General features: G+C 32.9%; 2 protein-coding genes across 2 annotated transcripts; one reads left to right on the top strand and one right to left on the bottom strand.

The window, feature by feature from the left end:
• The first annotated feature begins 945 nt into the window (after window positions 1-945).
• LOC114714479 (26S proteasome non-ATPase regulatory subunit 12 homolog A-like) lies at window positions 946-5,814 on the top strand. Its single transcript, XM_028899221.1, is given in 13 exon segments — window positions 946-1,033; window positions 1,299-1,493; window positions 2,080-2,187; window positions 2,304-2,408; window positions 2,507-2,563; window positions 2,675-2,771; window positions 2,774-2,870; window positions 3,959-4,058; window positions 4,174-4,286; window positions 4,394-4,547; window positions 4,661-4,738; window positions 5,035-5,258; window positions 5,406-5,814. Coding segments are annotated over 12 exon segments (1,326 nt in total). The 5' UTR covers window positions 946-1,030; the 3' UTR covers window positions 5,254-5,258; window positions 5,406-5,814.
• A 2,865-nt stretch (window positions 5,815-8,679) lies between these two features.
• Window positions 8,680-10,533, bottom strand: LOC114714472 (ethylene-responsive transcription factor ABR1-like). Its single transcript, XM_028899213.1, has 2 exons — window positions 9,963-10,533; window positions 8,680-9,437 (listed from the first exon to the last, which is right to left on the bottom strand). Exons 1-2 carry the CDS (start codon window positions 10,348-10,350, stop codon window positions 8,680-8,682), a joined length of 1,146 nt encoding a protein of 381 aa, XP_028755046.1. The 5' UTR covers window positions 10,351-10,533.
• Between the last annotated feature and the right edge of the window lie 9,092 nt (window positions 10,534-19,625).

Below are 19,625 nucleotides of genomic sequence, written 5' to 3'. Positions count from 1 at the left end.
TTCTGCTGTAATCTAAAATTTTTTGCAAGTTATCAAGAAATTGTTCCTCTTAAACTCATAGCCCCAAGCTTCATATATTACTTATGATTCAACTCTATTTAATCACTAAATCTTAATACTTCTAAACAAAAGTACTGGTTGGACCAAAATCAAATCACACTAACCTTCATTCCTCGGATTTCTCTTTAATGGAGATGGAAGGACAATACGAGACATTCACAAGAGCTGTGAGTGTGAGAGGGAGAGATGACAATAGGGGCTGTGAGAGCCAGAGACACTGGGTGGGGGAGTGATTACCACAGACGGCAAGAAGGGGGAGCAATTACAACAAACAGCGACCAGGGGGTTGATTGCAAGCGATGACAATGTTAAGTGACTGCGACAGGGAGAGAGCTTGAGACTGTGGCACTGAGAAATAAGGGCAATGCCATTATAGGGTGAGCGCAAGAGGGAGAGAGCTTAGTGAGTAGGAGAAGGAGAGAGCTCGATGAGTGGGAGAGAGCAATCTAGTGAGTGAGTGCGACAGGGAGCTTCAGGTGTTATTTTGCGAGAGGGACACAAGAGAGAGTGATTCAGCTTGAATCAGGGGCAGGACAATGATGTAATTTCCTATTTACATTATATTACTCTTAAGTCCCATGGGACTTCTTATTTATTTTGACATTTCAAGGGACTTTGGATGAATAAATTCTGTCCTTGGGACCTTTATGTAATTTTCCCATTAAAATATTTGGGTCCTTTTTGTAATTTCATAAATAAGTGATCCCTAAATGTAATTAATTTCCTAGAACAGTTTCTACATATCATTTCCCCAGTTGTTTTCTTTGGTCCTAAAAAAAATTGTTCCTTGACCCAATGTGCTCGTGACCAACACAGGAAACTGAAAGGCCCACTGGGCGGAGGTAGCGAGGCCCATCGCACCGCAAGGCACCATAAAGAGTGACCATTTTCCTCTCGAGCACGTTTCCTTCATTTTTCTCAATTATCGGCGTCTGAGTTTCTGAATTGGAGATCTCTCTCGCCCACAGCCATGGTACGCTCCTCTTGTTCTGTTTCTCCTTTGACTGCTTTACTGCTTTCGTTTACTCTTTTCATTCATACGACTTTGAAATTCAAGAACGATCCATGCCGCTAGAGATCTAAAGTCTTTGATGATTTGTTTCTTTTTTCTTCGCCAAGCCCTATCTTTGAAGTTGTGAACATCAAGCTTAGAGTTGCTGCTTGCCTGCTTCTTCCGTTTTCTATACTCTAATTTGTGATTTTGATGGCCGGCACTGATTGTTTTTGTGAAATTCTAGGAGAGTACGGGAAATTTAGACGCCAAAATAGAGCAATTGTTGAATGTAGAGAAGCAGATGAGACTCGCCGGCGACGTGTCCGGCACCAAAAAAGCTGTCACTGACATTTTGCAGCTGTGCTTTGAGGCACGAGCCTGGAAAACTCTCAACGACCAGATTGTTGTCCTGTCGAAACGACGTGGTCAGCTTAAGCAGGTAACTACTGGTTCCCAGTGCTGAATGATTATTTGTTTTTAATGGAGGTTGAACCTTTGGGGTTATTTAATAGCTTTGTAGAGGTATATTTTGACCTAGGGATCTAGACTCTGCCTGTCCTTGTTTAGTTCACTTCAAAATTGGCTGTAGTTGATTCGAAATGCTTAGGGATTTAGCTATTATATCGTAGTTGTCTTTTCCAAATTTTTTAGTATCTTAGGGTGGATTGTTGATATGAATTTTGTTGAGAACCAATAGGACACTGTACACGTGCAATTAGGAAAGCTTTTGATTCTGTCATCTTCATCCATTGTTGTGACAAAAATTTTGCACTTACCGTCGATGTCTTTTCATGCTGGAATCGTAAGCTAGAAGCTTCTTCATTTTGTGGGGCTGTGATGTAATTTTAAATGAATATTCTCCTACCATCTAGTTCTACATGCAAGCTGGGTATCCTGATTAAGCTTGTGCAGCGGACAAGTTATGATTTTATTTTGCTGTTAGATGTTGTCTGCTAGTCATGTAAGTGGTTCGAGAAAAATTATATGGTCCTTTACTAACAAGGTTGTGTTTTTCTTGCACACAGGCTGTAACAGCAATGGTCCAGCAGGCTATGCAGTATATTGATGAAACACCAGACCTTGATACTCGTGTAGAACTCATCAAAACTTTAAATAGTGTATCTGCTGGGAAGGTGAGCATTTTCTGTTTACACTATCTTGTAAAACTAGTATCCTCTGGTGCAAAGATGATCCATACTTTAAGATGTATATTTTATGTATTGTACTTTTTTCTTTTTCCTTTTGCTAGATATATGTTGAGATTGAGAGAGCTAGGTTGATTAAGAAACTTGCAAAGATTAAGGAAGAACAAGGACTTATAGCTGAAGCTGCTGATTTGATGCAAGAAGTTGCGGTCAGTGAACTTTTTCATGATTTTATGACTTTGGAATCCCTCTGACTTTATTGGTGCATTTAACTATCAGGTGACTTATGTTTGAGAAACATTTACAGGTGGAAACTTTTGGTGCCATGGCAAAAACTGAGAAAATTGCTTTCATTCTCGAACAAGTACGTGGCATTCTTTTCTCTCTCCAAATAAGGATATCGAGTCTAGTGCATCAATTTCTTTTTGCTGCAATTTAGTTTTGGATTTGACAATCTTTTGTATTAAACTTGTAGGTTCGTTTGTGCCTAGATCGCCAGGATTATGTTCGTGCACAAATACTTTCAAGAAAGATTAGTCCAAGAGTTTTTGATGCAGATGCATCTAAGGAGAAGAAAAACCTAAAGAAGGTGACAATGTGGTCGAGGAACCTGCCGAAGATATACCCTCATTGTTGGAATTGAAGCGGATTTATTATGAACTAATGATTCGGTATTTTCATCCCTATAATCTGTTCTCGTGTTATAATCTTCAATCTTGGTTTTAATTATTTATCAATATTATGTCTAAACTTTGGATATTTGGTGTTTCTTTAATTTCATTTATATACCGTACATTTAAATATGCTGGCGCTGGCCTTTTGGCTTTTCTATTTTGTTAAGATTTGAGAGTAGGCTTTTTTCATTGGCTTAAAGTACGAAAATTCTGTAAACTTTTCTATTGGGTTTGAAAAGGTGCTCTCAAGAGAGATCCAAGAATAGGGGCACTGGCAAATGCAGCGTGGAATATGCTATCCCTGGATTAATATAGTTTATGACTCAATATATATTTGCAATAAACATGCTGGCCCTTGCTTGTATTTGTTTGAGTTTGCTGCAGCGTGCTTTGGAATATACATGCTTTCAAGTCTCGCCGTTTCTCCCCCTTCTGATTTACTGATTGGGTCTGGCAGTTTGCATTGTTTTTCGAAGATATAGCCTTTTGTTTATGCTTTACTTGGCTTGGTGATGTGCAACTATGAAACTCTAGTACGATGATACTGAAGTGGTACTCATAATGTGCACACATCACTGTACTGAATACCAGTTTGGATATGGGTATGTTAAAATACATACGTATTTCTCCACCTCCAGAGAAATCTATAACTTCGGATTTGGAAGTTTTGAGCCTAAACCTTAATGAAAGACAATCATAAAAAGGCCCAGAATAAGCACAGTTGCATGCTGGACTCTGATAACATATGCATAACTAGTTTTATATGGACTGAGTTCGTATCTGTTGATATGTTGTATAGAATGTTCTTAATCAGTTGTTGTATAAGTTATTATGTATTGCATATAATTTGCTTGATACATGATACATATTGTCATGTTAAAAAATTATGATATACTTGGATGATGGTGCATTCATTTGTCTCTGATGAATGTTGTCAATGCCTTGTCCATTTAAGTTGGTTGCCTTTGCGTGAGTTTGTGTGATTTGAATGTGTGTTGGAAGTCTCCGTTTGTAGCATGTTGTTTGCTTTCATGATGCAATATCCTGTATAAGTGTGTTATCCTGGTTTCTGTTTACCCATGTAGGTATTATTCTCATAACAATGATTACCTTGAGATTTGCCGGTGCTATAAGGCTATATATGAGATTCCATCAGTCAAAGAAAATCCTGCCCAGTGGATACCAGTAAGTGTTTCTTTATTTATTTACTTTTTAAGTGAGCTTCTTTATCTGTATTGTTAAGCTTTACTATAATCTGACATTATTTTTTATCTAAATTTCCCACTGCTAATTGCCATAGATCCTGAGGAAAATATGTTGGTACTTAGTCTTAGCCCCATATGATCCAATGCAATCCAGCCTGCTCAATTCCACCTTGGAAGATAAAAATCTGTCGGAAATTCCAAATTTCAAGTATGTTGTCCTTATCTTAAGTGTCTCTTGCTTATCTTCTTCCTCTCTAATTTGCTTTAAGTACATAATATTTACATCTGATATTTTTTATGTACGTTGTGCCACAGGTTGCTGTTGAAACAGCTGGTCACCATGGAGGTCATTCAATGGACAGGTCTTTGGGATGCATATAAGAATGAGTTTGAGAATGAGAAGAACCTGCTTGGAGGATCCTTGGGTGACAAAGCAGCAGAAGATCTGAGGGAAAGAATTATAGAACATGTAATTTGATTGGCACTATTACATGCTTTTTGGTTGAGAGGGATTATGGGACATGTGGTATTTTCCACACGTTTTTTGGCACGCAAACATTAATGGGTTTTTTTCCTTGGCAGAACATTCTTGTTGTGTCAAAGTACTATTCGAGGATCACCTTGAAGAGACTTGCACAGCTTTTGTGTCTCAGCATCCAGGTATATAATGATAATTTTTGATTTTGTGCCAAAAGTGTTATCGTTTAAATGGCATATGTGATATGACTAATATTATGGAAAAATAGCCAAGTTCATGCACGATGTAAACAGAGGAAAAAGGAGGAGCTGGGATTGGCAGGGATGAAGGGCTGTGTTACTTTATTATCAAAGACTTATTATTTTTATTATAATATGTCTAGTGGGCATGGTTCTTTTTCACTTGCATGCTTTGAAGCGTTCAGATGCATTTCAATTTGTTGGTGGAGGCCCTAATTAATTTTCCTTGCAATCTTTAGGAGGCCGAGAAGCATCTCTCCGATATGGTTGTATCTAAGGCACTGGTGGCAAAGATTGACAGACCTATGGGGATAGTTTGTTTCCAAACTGCTAAGGATAGCAACGACATCTTAAACTCATGGGCAGCAAACTTGGAGAAATTGCTTGATCTTGTGGAGAAGAGCTGTCATCAAATACATAAAGAAACCATGGTGCATAAGGCTGCATTGAAGGTTTAAAAAAGGTTCGTGTGGGCAATTTATTGCCCACTCTAGTCATTGTTTCTAGAGGGACTTGTGGGGAGGGAAGAGAAATATGCGATTCATGGAAGCATGTTCATTTCTGGAGCAGTTTCTTTTTTGTCATGATACTTTTTCCCCCTTAATTGCAGGTTGTTACATAAGAGGTGATTTTGGATTGAAGTCGCGTGATCAGGGTGATCATCTGAATTGCCACTGGTTGAGACGGCGAGGAATAGCATTGATCGAAGCCCCTTTATCATTTTATTTTGTCTCAGGCGTTCAGGGTAGAGTTGGATAGACCTTTTTTTAGTACTGAAAGTAACATTGGTGTATACTACTCATACATATTTTACCACTGACTAATGGCAGGATCCTTAACGGCCTTGTTTGTGGCAGTGGAGAAAAATTGAGTGCGTGTCCATTTATATTCTTTTGTCTTACTTAAATTTACCTGTTTATTTGTAGCCTATTTTCCCTTAACATAAGTTGATTTGCGCACGGTGTTGCCCATTTATTGCGCTGATTTGGAGTCCTTGAACAAAATTTTCCTTTCTTTTATGGAAGGATGGGATTGAATTAAATGGTAATCATCTCAGTATGAGTAGCATCTTTAATTACCCAAGTATTTTGAAATGTTGGCGGGACACAATGATGTGATATAATCCATGTAGTTGACTTGATAGAATAAAGTTTGTTGTTACTTTAGAAAAGGTTAATTTCTCATTACATATTGAATTAAGTTCGAAATTTTGTACGGAGAATTGTTTATATTTAGTGCTTGTTCATCTCTCGAAGAACACGTCTTTAAAGAGGGGGGAAAAACCTGTGAGAAATTAAGGATGAAAAACGATATAGTTCGTTGTTGTTATAGTCAAGTGTCGTGGAAGTATGGTGATCCTATAAGGCATACGTCTTAGACTTCTTTCATGTCGCGTCATTCGTCCAATGATTTTTAGTTACAGATGACATACCAAATCCCTTTCTAATTGATATTCGGAGCTCTTGATGCTCACTCCGCGTGGAAATGAAGTGTTTTAGCGTTTTCTGAATGGGTATTTTGACTAATTAGTCATCAATCCGTGTTACTTAAAAGAGAAGGCTGTAGATTGTCGAAGTTTTGTTATAATAATAACCGATTGTAGTAGCACAAGTGTCATACAAAACTTGTGCTTGTCTATAAATTGAAAATTATGGGAGCCATCAGAATATAATTATTTGTGTCGACCGGTGGGTTGCTTGTAAACGAATAAACACGCTACTTGGTTCCGGTTGTGAACATGCATGTTGAAGAGGCAAGTGAGGAGTGCCATCACGTAGTCATTTTCATGTGGGGACTGTGAAAAGGCAAAAAGATGCTTCCAAGAAATAAATTGGTAAATGGCTTACTTTGCTCAAACGCAACGTGGAATTATCGTCCAAGTCTCTTCTTCCAACTTGTGTTTTTCTTTTGGGAATCTCTCTTGCTTGATTAGTGATCCTTTTAACAAGATAATCAAATATCCCCCAGCTGTCCTCTTCTGCTATGAATTACACGCTTGCGTGGTGAGCCAAAGATTTCGTTATATTTATATATCATTATATATGCTCTGTCGTCAACCGCTGGTGGTCATCATGGTCAATCACTTGGGGACCGCCTTTCCCGCGTGGATGCCTGTCTCGTTGGAGTATAGACAAATATTTACATGCATCCCAAATATTAAGTGATTACTAATTATACATGTTGATATAAAATAGCCAAAATCATTAAGAAGAGTTAATCCAGTTGGTAAGGAATTTGTTTATAATCCACAAAGTCATAAGTTCGAATTTTTGTTGGTAAGCGATTAATAAGTACTTCTGTAAACGTTTTTTGAACCTGAAAGCATGTTCTAATCCTAGTAAGCTTTTGGGATCTAATTCACCTAAGTCGTTTTTTCCTATAAAAGAAAAATAGCCAACATCAACACTAATTAATGAAGATGCTACTGGGGAGATTTAATTTCAATGAGATGCGATAATGTTCAAATATAATATACTAATGATAAATACTATTTTCAGTCCTAATTATGAGATCGAATTTGTAATCTACAAACGAAATGGTATAATTAAGACTATATATAGTACTACAAACTAGATCTTATATTTACCATACTAAAAATATAATGTTTGGCAGCGCTATGTGTAAGAGGAGAGAGATGTTGTGTTTTTGGGGCTTTCTTCATGTGTACGAGGCTGAGGGTAGAGACTAGGAGAGGCAATCAATAAAGCTGTGATTTTAGATCATTTATTGCGTCTTGAAGCATTCTAAAAGACCATGAACCATATTTTTAGAGGGTATTGAAGCAGCATTCCTTAGTTTCTTGTGATTTATGTCCGTGGTTAGTGATTGTAAAATTAGTTTTATTCTGATAAATTTCTAAGATCTCCTATTTGAATATAATAATGCAGCTTGGCCGCCAAAATATAACTAAAAATCAGTCCCACTAGCTCTATATACAAGAATTAGTGAGAATGTCTGCTTTGATTCAATTTAAAAAAATGTTTGCTTTGATTTTAAATATAAAATCTCAATATATTTTGTCTTCTGAATTAATTTTTTCTAAATTATTCCTATTAATTGCATAGATAATGAGCTTTTCATTTAAAAAAGGTATTTTAAAGAATCTAACACCTAATTATTACAAATAAGTAACTTAACTATTTTTTAAATATTTGTATACTAATTATTAGGACCTATGTTTAGAATCCGCGGAAGTACAAGCTAACTATTTTTTGACACTTCAAATAGTTGATTGCCTTGGTATTAGTTTAATTACTATTACTTTCGATCATAATTATAAGATCTAGTTGACTAATTTGAGGAGATTAAGGAAAGAAATTAAGTTAGTTATTTGTAATAAATAGGTATTGTCTTTCCTAAAATATCCTTATTAATCAAATGTATTGGCTAAAACTATCATTATTAAAAAGATTACCTTGGAAAAAATATATAAACATGAGAAACAAAATAGATTGATATCTTATATTTAGGACCAAAATAAAATTCAAATAAGGTCTTAATAGCCGGAGGTAGTACTTACTATTTTTCTTTTGTAAATAGATTGTTCTTCTTCATTTAATTGAATTTGCGTTTGATAAAAATTAGTTAACCTTGCTAAGACAAACTTTTAGCTTTCAGCATTCAATGTCTATTATTAGTATAGTTGCGTACACTAGCAAGATTGATCAGTCCCTTTTTTTGATTTTTTTTGGGCTACAAAATTGATCAGTCCTTCGTTTAGTTCACATCTCTCCCTTCTAAAAATGGCAGAATTCAAAGGGATTATTAATATTAAAATTCATCCCTTCTATAAGATCCCACTAGCCGCCTCCCCCTCGCATGCTCAATGAAACAACACTAGGTAAAATGAATTGATCCTTATGATTACGTAAAAGAAAAAGAGATTAAATGATTATCATAATAATTATTGGATCATACAGAGGAAGAAGCACTATGACCCGAAGTTGACCATGCTGATGGTCCTGTTCGGAAGCGCTTTCCGGACCCGTTTCCGGCACGACCCAACCCGGAAACGGCAAACCTCCTTGCTGGGAGCTAATAGAAGATGCCAACGTAGAAGACGAAGCCGATGACGACGATGACAAAGCTGACGGCAACGTCGACGACTCAAAATGATGAGGCATTGAAGATGACATAATCATCGGATCATAAAAGTTCATGGGAAACTCCGAAAACTGCGACGGCGTATAAAAATCACCAGAAAACGCCGGCTGAGAACTCAGGAGAGAATGGTGGTGAAGAGCTTCGGCATGAACAATCGGCTCGGTGGTCAACGGAATGGACAAAAGGGTACTTGCAGAACCCGAACCACTCAAATGGGTCGCCGCCGTCGTGGTCGCAGGTTGCCGGAGCCTGACGTTTTCTGGGAAATTGAGCTTGGCCTTGTTTCCTCTGAAACGCAGGGCAGCTTCGTCGTAAGCACGGGCCGCCGCCTCCGCCGTCTCGAAAGTGCCCAGCCAAACTCTGGCGGCTTTAAAAGGATCTCTGATTTCAGCTGCCCACTTGCCCCATGGCCTCTGTCTCACTCCTCGGTACTTCCTTCTTCCTTCTTCTGAACCTCTCACATTCTCTGTATCACAGCTATATTCATACACTGCATTTCCCATTTGAACTCTCTCTCCTCTTGAACCTTCTCCTGCAACTGCACGTGTTCATTCACACAATCTTATTATTTCCACTTCTTAATCACTAATAAGACAGGATCGTTTTTTTTTTTTTTTTGGTTATTGCATTGTGAATGCATTCACAACATTCTCGAGATCCAGTCAAATTCAATCAATATGCACCCAAAAATCCCAAGCAGAATATTACTACAGAATTCTCAGAACTGACAGAAACATGCAATTATCTTGGTTGCAAGATTTGCTTGTTTCTATATTCTCATGGAATGTATTGTTTAATATATTCTGAAAATTCTGATGAGAGTTTAGGAATTTTCAAGCAAAAAATGAACCAAGTTGTGTTTCTAACATCTATAAGCTTCTGTTGACTGTTGCAAACACTTCCAGAAACTTTGTTTTTCTTAATTTATAAGCATAAAAACAGGCACGGGGCTATCAACCTCCCAGATTGGAATAAAAATAATAACAAAAAAAACATCAGAATTTATGAGTTTAAATAAAGGGAAAGAATTATTAGAAGTGAATTAATGTATTGCATCACCAACCTGTTTGAATAATAGAAGTGGAAGAGCCTCTAATGATATCTTCTCTACTTCTCTTCAAAACAGAGCTACCACCGTAAGACGAAGAACACGAAGACGGCGTTGTTGAATCCGACGGCGAGTTTAATGTAACAGAGCCACCTTCGCCTCCACCTCCACCGCCACCGCCACCGCCACCGCCAGAAATTTCTCTGGAATCACCAGGAATATCTCCCGTGACAACGTGGGTCAAAGCAGAGACCATAGCAGACATCTCTCTGTCCCTATCCATACCGGGGAAGACGATTGGAAGAGACGAAGAAACAGTAGGGTTTGTTATTCTAACGTTTGTGTGTTCATCAACAACGTTGTGGGAGGTCTGCACAGGATTCCCCGCCTTTAAGAAACACATGAAACAATTAAGGAAGAGGAAGAGTTTGTGTGGGATTACTCTGTTAGATTGCGGCAAAATGAAAACGATGGGAAGAGCAAATCAGTACGCAGATGAAGATTCGATATTTATAAACAGAGGAATCATGGAAATGGAAACATTCAAATTGGTTACCATGATTGAAGAAGAGTCGGTGTCAAAAGGGGGAGAGAGCTTGCATCGTTTGCTTCAAGGAACCTCATTTTTAAATTAATAAGTTAAATTTAGATTAAATATCATGCTATAGGCGGTTTGAAAAATTCCTTTTGCCTTTCTTTGTCTGTATTATATTGTGTGTGTGTGTGTGTGTGTGTGTGTAACCCAAATTATTATTCTGGGATATGATAATATTCGGTTAAATTCATTTAATTAGGGTGGCTTTCTCAATATGATTTTTTTTTTCATTTATAATTCAAACTATTAAATCTTAACCAAGGAGAATTAACTCATTAACTGAGCTCCTTCCACTTGAGTCAATTATTGTTGATCTTTTCTTTATCCAAATAAAATAAATATAACCATTATTAAAAATAAATTGTCTTACATATACTTTGGATTTCAAATCAGCCTAAATATTTTTTGTGTGAGAATTATATGGGTTATTATACAATATCATATGAACCGCATGCGACCAAAGAAAATTAAAAAAAAAAACACAATATCACTACGAATAAATAGTTTGATGTTCTATAAATTTATATCAACGTATATTTAATATATGTATGATATAAAATTTATAAGAAGTGCTAATATTCAGAAGCAATAAATAGATAGGTGATAAAATGATAGCAACAAATTGATTGAGAAGCAAGACTATCGACATCTTTTGCATGTGGTTTGGCAGATGTTCCCTTTAAACCAAAAAAAAAAAAAGTATTGAATTTAACTCTCAAAATAAAGAATATTATTATTATGAGAAAATCGCATAATGCGTATTACAATTTTTCGCGTGGCAGAGGAAACTCACATATCAATCATATTCACACAGAGTTGACTTAAATCAAGATATTTAAAGAGTTACTTTTGCGCCAGATGATTCGAACAATTTTAATCTTTTTTTTAATTAATCTTAAATTTTATGAGATAGAACTCCACTAAGATATTTGTTTCATCAAGCGTAATTATTTTGAGAATGGGTTAGGAGATAGCAAACAAAGGAGAAAAAGTTGAAGGGTCAAAAAAGCTCAAAAGCTCTGGGTGCGGATATAACCAAATTGGCGGTTGGCAGCTGAAGCTAACCATCTCGTCGGCGTTGACATCAACTGGAGATTTCACGGCCGACAAATCGACATCCTTCCTCTTTTTTCCTCTTTTTTTTCGTCATTTTTCTGGGTAATTATGTTACGTTATCACATTAATAGAAGTTAAGCCTAGCCGAAGGGATTCAGATTTCACATTATGAAGCCAAAATATGATTTTTTTTTTTTTTTAACTCAGAGTATTATCTTCAGCCGCTTTAAACTTGAAACTAATTTTTATTAGCTACCTTTCTAAAAAGTGCGCTTCTTGATGGAAAAAAAAACTCATATTTAATATCTAATATAATAGTGCCTTTACAGGCTTGTCATGAAAGAATACTTGTCCTTGGTTTGAAAAAAAAAAAAAAAGGTAAAGAAAGAAACCTTTGACTTCCGTTAATATATGTTCATCATACTCAATAGCAATGGATCCTCGATCTTCACATACGAATCTCTCCTTCACCTCGATTAATCATTTTTGTTAATTTTTAATTATATATATTGTAGAGTTGGAATATAATTCTAGTTAACGTCCGAGCATGTCCTACCATCCTTATCATCTTAAGATAGTTGAGCCACCTTTTTTTCTGCCAATAAAAGAACATTTTATAAATATATATCACAAGGATTACATCCAATGATGAAATACAGATCCCTGCATAGTGCATATTACAACCATGCATAACAGTCATCATCTTTGTCTGAGTCAACTCCTTACATATATATATATATATACATATATATAATTATTATATGCATATATTTACAACTATACGTGCCGTCTACGTTTTCAACTTTCAAAACCAGAAGCCTTTTTCATATAATATAACGATCTTTTTTTTTTTCCAGCCATAAAATATTACGATCTACTGTGATGAGTCTGATCTTGACTGTTACGTACTTTGCTATGAGGGGAGAGATTAATTTATATTTTTGTCTCAATAATATAACATGTTTGCTTAACACTTTTTTTTTTTTTAATCACAATGAGAAGACATTTTGTTGGAGTTTTTTTTTTTTTTTTTTTGGCCAACGTTTGTTGAAGTTCTTGCTTAATAAGGACCATAAGTGCGGAGATTTAGATATCTTTTTGTTCATATCTATCAATATCACGGGATAAATTTGTTATGAAATTCGAAAGAAAAGTATAATAAAAAAAAGTATGCGTGTGCTAATTTTGAATTTTGAATTTCTTTTACTCCTTCCATTTTGGAACATCTAACTCCACGATATAAAAGGAAATAAGAGAGCTTTCGATTTGAAGCTTGAGAAATAGTCAACCAAAGCAAATACGTACATAATAGAATGGCATAAAGAGGATTTTTTTTTTTTTCTGGTGGTCAAACAGGTTGGAGGGAGCTGATATGGTAAGAGAAACAATGGCATGCAACGACCCTGGAATATTTTTTTAGTGTTATATTTTTCTCAGCTCCTTCATTCTCTCAAGTAAGAAGATCGTTGACAATTTTAAATAGAAATTGAATTTTTCTTTTAATAATAAAAAATATTCCTTTTTTGGTGGGTTTGTCCAGTCAAACAGGGTTACTTAAATAGGATGACGAATTTAAATTCAAGTTATTTTTTAAGGTGGGTATGTGAATAAAGGGATCAATTTCTATTGCAAGTTTGGTTGACCAAAATAACTTTAAAGTTTCACCCAATTAACGGGGTACTGCTTTTTGGTGTTAAGCTGTGGTTGGTTACAAACTTACAATTCAACCATCTAGTGTTGCCCTTTTAGTGACTCATGCCTAATTTGGATAAATTCTAACAATAATACTTAGATGAAATTTCTTATATTTATTATGTCAAGTTTTTTAATTATGAATGAATAATTGTGTATTTTGTTATGTGGGTTTACATATAATTAAATGATAATATTTCAAGTTTAGGATACATAGTCATGTATTGAAGAATTTGGCATACTAAATATAATAAGCTTGATGTAAGTATTTTCCAGAAATCAAACTATATTATTCATAATTTTTTTAATAATAGTACAACTTTCTATAATTTTTATAAATACTTTTGCCGATGCTTTAATAAAAGAGTTTCTACAAAATCTCGGTGGTCCTAAACATAGAACACTTTGCAAAAATTTAATAGCATTAAATTATCATCCGTCACAAATGACATTGTTAATTTTATTCAAAAATAAAATAAAATCTCAAATTGAATAGCATTAAATTATCATCCTTCACAAATGACATTGTCAATTTTATTCAAAAATAAAATAAAATCCCAAATTTTACTAGCATAAGTTACATTCTTCCTTTCTTTTTTTCCCATGACCATAAGTTACATTCAATAAATCAAAGAAGTTGTAATTAATGAGATTTTAAATAAGAATTAAACAATCTTTGCGAAAATGTAATTAATATCACCTAATAACTTATAATAAGGCATATCTATTTGTTTCCGGAAGTTAACTCATATAATAAAAAGGTGAGTGGTATATTAGTAATGATGATTCATGGGGATAACTAGTAAGTTTTCTCTCTCTATATATCATTGTGTAATATTTAATTAATATTATTGAGGCAAACTTGATTATCATTGAATGTAATTGGAGGCAGATTTTTTAATATTATTACAAGGTTCAAACATTCAAACGTATATAAGAGGAATGAAATTCCCTTTTTTTATGACCCAATCATTGCAGTAATGAAATAAGTTTTTTGGGTGACACCCCAAACCATGGTTTGGGGACCCAAACCATGATTTGGGGTGTCAATCACCCAAACACCCCCTCTAAAAACCAAAACCATGGTTTTGGAAAAAGCAAAATTTTTTTGCTTTTGGAGAAAAAAGGGAGAGTGTGAGAGCCTATATGATATATATCTTGTTATTTTTTTTATAAAATATTTTTTGATAAACATATTTAATCTTATATTTTATAAATATATATACACATTAATTATTTATTAATTATATTATCTTATGTATTATTAATTATGTTGGTAAAAATATATTATTAACAATTTTATTCCTTCAAATTAAAATATATCATAAAATCTATTTTTTCTGTAATTATCATATTAACTTATGTCTTTTTTTTAGTAATTTGTATATATAAAAAATGCTTCTGATAACAACTATCTAAACACTCTCACTTCTCATAATCACTTTTTTACAAAATCTATTCTTCACAGAATCTATTCTACCCAGAATCTATTCTTCAGAATCACTTTTCCAAACCACGGTTTGGTTTCATCCAAACACACCCTTAATTTCTTATGTTAAACTAGGTAATATAAAACCGTTTTGTAAATTGTAATATAAGGAATTTACAATATGAGCTGTATTATTTGTGATTTATAAATAACAAAATTTATTATAGGTTTTGCATTTGAAGTAACTAAAAATATGATTAAGCAATACTAATCAATATATATCCTCTCAAGAACCTCCTTTGAGAAATCAAGTCGCTATCATCTCCCAATTCAACTCAAGGGACAGCAATTGAGAACCGTTTCCAGTGCAGATTTGGATTATGTGCTTTTTTTGGGAAAAAAAAATTCTGGAGTTAATTTTATTTTTCTTCCTTTTTCTTTTCTACCTAGTGTGGTTTTGCTCCTTTAATTAATATAATTTTTTTAAAATGTTTATTATATGTTTCTCTATATACGTGGTATCTTAAATTGGCCTTATAGTTAAAGAGAAATTCCAAAATCGTTTCTTGAGTTTTCTTCTACTATTCATGCAGTTTTAACAACATTTAAGAAATACATATTTAGAAAAATAATTATTATTGTATGTTTTGAAAATAAAATAATGCATATAATACACACACACACAGAATGGCATATGAGTGAGACTATACATGAACTTTGTGTTATTATTTTAACACTATCTCAACAATTCACTTTATAAATGAATATAGATAAAATTTTAAAAAATATCAAAAATGTATGGCTTATTAAAATTTAGAGCATGTATGTATGATTTTCTAGTGGGGAAAACAATAGCATATGCCATATGTTGAGATGAGAAGGACTGACCAATTTCTTGTCGGTTTGTGGATGGGGATGGCACGAAGATGTCCAGAACATTATCAATAAGGTCAAAAGTCAACTCTCCGTTGGTCAAACTGTCATATCGTCCACGCGGGATCACATGTTCTCGTACTTCAATCTCTGAAAATATAAATCAAACTGCGTGCCACCCCGTTAATCTTTTCTATTTTTTTTTTTGCAAATAATATTAAAATATAAATTACATAAATGTTTTAAATGGATTTAAAATTTATTCAGTCACATTATTAGACAGCGGGCTTCTGCTTCTTTTTTTTTTTTGGGTATGAAAATGAAAATATAATCATATCCTTCGACGGGAATAAAGGTAAAAGGCTGTGTTTTTAGACCAGAATAAATTAACAGGCGACGGTCAATGTGTGTTGGTAGTGACAGTAACCTCATTTCAGTGTGCTTACCATAATGGAAATTTTCATGCCAAGACAAAAACATGCTCTCTTGAAAATTAGTGAATAAAATATTTCAATTCGTTTCATCTTTTAAATTTTTATTCTTTTTAAAATTCTGTCAATTTATTATAGAGGTTTTCATATCACCAAAAAAAAAATTATTTTTTAATTGAGAATGTAGTTTTTAATGTAAATTATAAAAAAATGTACTCTTTCTCAACGTCTAATAGGTGGGTTAGAGAGACAAAGATCACTAAGCCAAGTGGTCAGCAACTTTGTCGGTAATCAAAGTTTACTTATTTTTGTTAGATCAAATACCCATTATATCTTTTACAAAGAATTTAAATTCACAACCTTGCTCGTTTTAAAAAGATTTAAAAGAAATATTTAGTGTTATTGGATTACAAGGTTCTGGCACGATTAAAATGTTTAGTTTAGAAAGATCATCAACACATTTTTTTTTTCGTAAATAAGTTGTGAAAACCAAATAAAATCACGTGAAATGAAGAGGTGAAAGGCCCATGATGTGTGCTATTGAAAATAACAACAAAGTTAGGGAAAAGGAAAGAAAAAGAAACCCTAAATTGAATTTGTTAGTAAAAGGAGGGAGAGAGAGACATTAATTGTAAGAGGAAGAAGAAGTCAATATGATAGCACAAGTAGTGCAATTTGCAGCTTGGGGAGGGTAAGTGAATAGTACTTTTATACCGTTCTTCACTTTTGAATTGAAACAACACAACCTTCAGCACGTACACAAATATTCAAAGTTTCAACTATCAAGTGTAATTAATTCATCTCAATTCATTGAAAAATGTCAAATTAAAACTATAACCGTGTTACTTTGTTATTTAGACTTTATTCAAATGGCCCAATTATTCCAGAGATTTAAATGTCAACTTAATTAAGCATGCAAGCATTCAACTTTCAACAAAACGTCATATAAATTTCTGCCCTCACACGATTGTCCTTTGAATCTTAGATGATATATATATATATATATATATTTTTCCTGTTTTCTTCAAAATTTATATTTTTCATCCTTAAACTATAAAAAATGTATGGTATAGTATTTTTGTATAACAAAAAATGCTAAAATTGTCAACAACGTTTGGATCGGGCAAAAGAGACTCGATTTTTTTAACTCAAAATCGAGAATTTAAATTGCAGATAAAAAAATAAGTCTGAGAACAGTTATTTTCAATTAAATTGATAATATTTAAATACTTCTATAGTTATATAGAAATGTATAAAAAAATTAGTCTAATAACAGTTATTTTCAATTAAATTGATAATATTTACACACTTCTGTAGTTATATAGAAATGTGTTAAAATTAGACCATTAAATAATAAATAGTATAGATGTATTTGAAATATAAAGGTAATTAATTGCTTTTTTTTTTCAGAAGTAATTGATTGTTTATATTTATATTTCGAACACAAAATAAAAGCTATGGTACCATAAAAGAAGAGGCCATCGAAATTTCTATTCCAAAGAGATTGTATAAGCAGCATGTAGTAATGGAAACATAATATACTTGCATATTTTTAATTATAATAAAAGCTGAATATATACATAATTAATCAATATGAATATTATTAAATTTTTTAAAGGTCCCTAAGGTTTCTGCCGTGAGAAGATTCTGCGTTAAGTAATGAGTAAATTATGCCTGTATTTTACCTAATCAAGATCACACTTGCGTTTTATTTATATTTTAAGAAAAATCACCATTTTTTATTTACTAGGTTGACTCTTCCTTAAATTCCCACCATAGGAAAATTTACTAGGTTGACTCTTCCTCAATAAAAGATGAGTTACACACCCTAAAATATCATTATTTAATACCAACCCCTCTCTAATATAAGAGCTAATTAGGAGTTTAATTTAGTTTCAAATATAAGACCTCAACCCATTTTGTTCCCCTTATTTATCCAAACTAACCATATTGATTGCATATATTAAGGGAGTTTATATCAAAAGTTAGTTTCAATCCAAATGATTTAAGGGGATATTTTAGAAAAATCAAGACATATTTTTGAGAAATAACTAATTTATTATTTTTCTTAATCTATCCAAATTAGTTAAGTAGATCTTATATTAAGAGTCAAATATAGTAATTCACTTAAGCAAATAGTTGTGATTTTGAGTCTTAGAATGCTATCTTCGGTCCTTAATATAAGAGTTAGTTGACTAATTTAAATATATTAATAAAGTTTGTTAAGTTAGTTATTTGTAATAAATAGGTATTGTCTCTCTTAAAATACTCTTGCTAATTATATGTATTAGATAGAACTACCATTTTATGAAATTTTTACATATACAACTACTACAAGAAGTATTTTAAAAAATGGATAAATATGATAAACAAAGTGAATTGAAATATTATATTTATGACCAAATTAAAAATAAAAATAGTTCTTATATTAAGGACCAGAGATAGTGGATAATAGCATGGTTATGTGGGGGTTATTCTTTGTTCTCGGAAGTTATGAGACATTAAACTTTATTGTCAATAGAGTATAATCTTCGCATCTCACAAAACTTTATTTTTTTAATCATATAAAAACATATATTTTCATTTAAACAAACAATAAATTAACTTTGATTTTAAGTTCAAAAATAAATACTTCTCATATCCTTAACATGAGAAATATTTAATTAATTTGAATAGATTGAGAAGTTAAATGAATTAATTAATTTTAACAACAACTATGATATAATCTCCCTAAAAAACGCCCCTACATAATATTATATTGTATATCAGTTTATAAGTTAGATAAATTAGTATGAAAAAAATTATAAAATCATAAATATAATAAATAAAACGGATTAACATCTTACATTTAGTATAAAAATCAATTCCCTAACTAACTCTTATATTTAAAACCAGAATATCACTGTATCAAACAATTAACGTTATTCACTAAAGCATTTCGGTCAAAAATAATTTAGATATATTTGAACGACCCCAGAAAAGAGTTGATTTGAATCATTTCATAAGGAAAAGTATGTAACCTTTCCATCATGTTACTACGAAATGAAAATCAAATCATTCGGTGAATGGTTTATTATATTTGTTGATGGAAAGTTTCCATTGATTAGTGCTATAATTTCTGCTGAGTATTGGCCTTTGATTTAGTTTATGGTTTTGGGGTTTAGTTTGCTTTAATAATTAATTCTCGACTAATTATTGCGTGGCTTTGACATTTTGAATTTGAACTATACGTTATGTTGAAAAGCACTGTTGGATTCATAACATTGACCCACCAGAATCAGAACAGGCAAGCGAAGAAGAATGAGCTAAAACTAATTATGGCGGTGATTAATTCTCAAGTTGATGCTTCAATTAATTAATTACGTGTATATAATCCCAAACCAAACTCTACCTTAATCTTGGATTCATTTGTTTCTTTTAGGGTTAATATTACTGTTAGTTAATATAGTTTGATTGAATTTTGATTTTATTCGTTGTAATTTAATTTCAAATTATTAGTTTTGATCCTATAGTTTATAATTTTGTGGTCTGAGATTAACAAATAGTCTCTATATTTTTAGCAAGTAGTTTTGGTTTTGGTCTTTATATTTAAATTCATACAA

Source organism: Neltuma alba, unplaced genomic scaffold (assembly GCF_004799145.2).
Source record: "Neltuma alba isolate B1F8T4 unplaced genomic scaffold, ASM479914v2 tig00011507_pilon, whole genome shotgun sequence".
Classification (NCBI taxonomy): Eukaryota; Viridiplantae; Streptophyta; class Magnoliopsida; order Fabales; family Fabaceae; genus Neltuma; species Neltuma alba.
Note: the sequence above shows the minus strand (reverse complement) of the source record. Positions and strands in the feature narration are given on the sequence as shown.

Coding starts and splice junctions, on each gene's coding strand:
- LOC114714472 (XM_028899213.1), bottom strand. CDS start 10,350: ATGTGTTTCTTAAAGGCGGGGAATCCTGTGCAGACCTCCCACAACGTT. Junction 9,438..9,962: donor CACTTCTATTATTCAAACAG/GTTGGTGATGCA, acceptor GAACACGTGCAG/TTGCAGGAGAAGGTTCAAGA.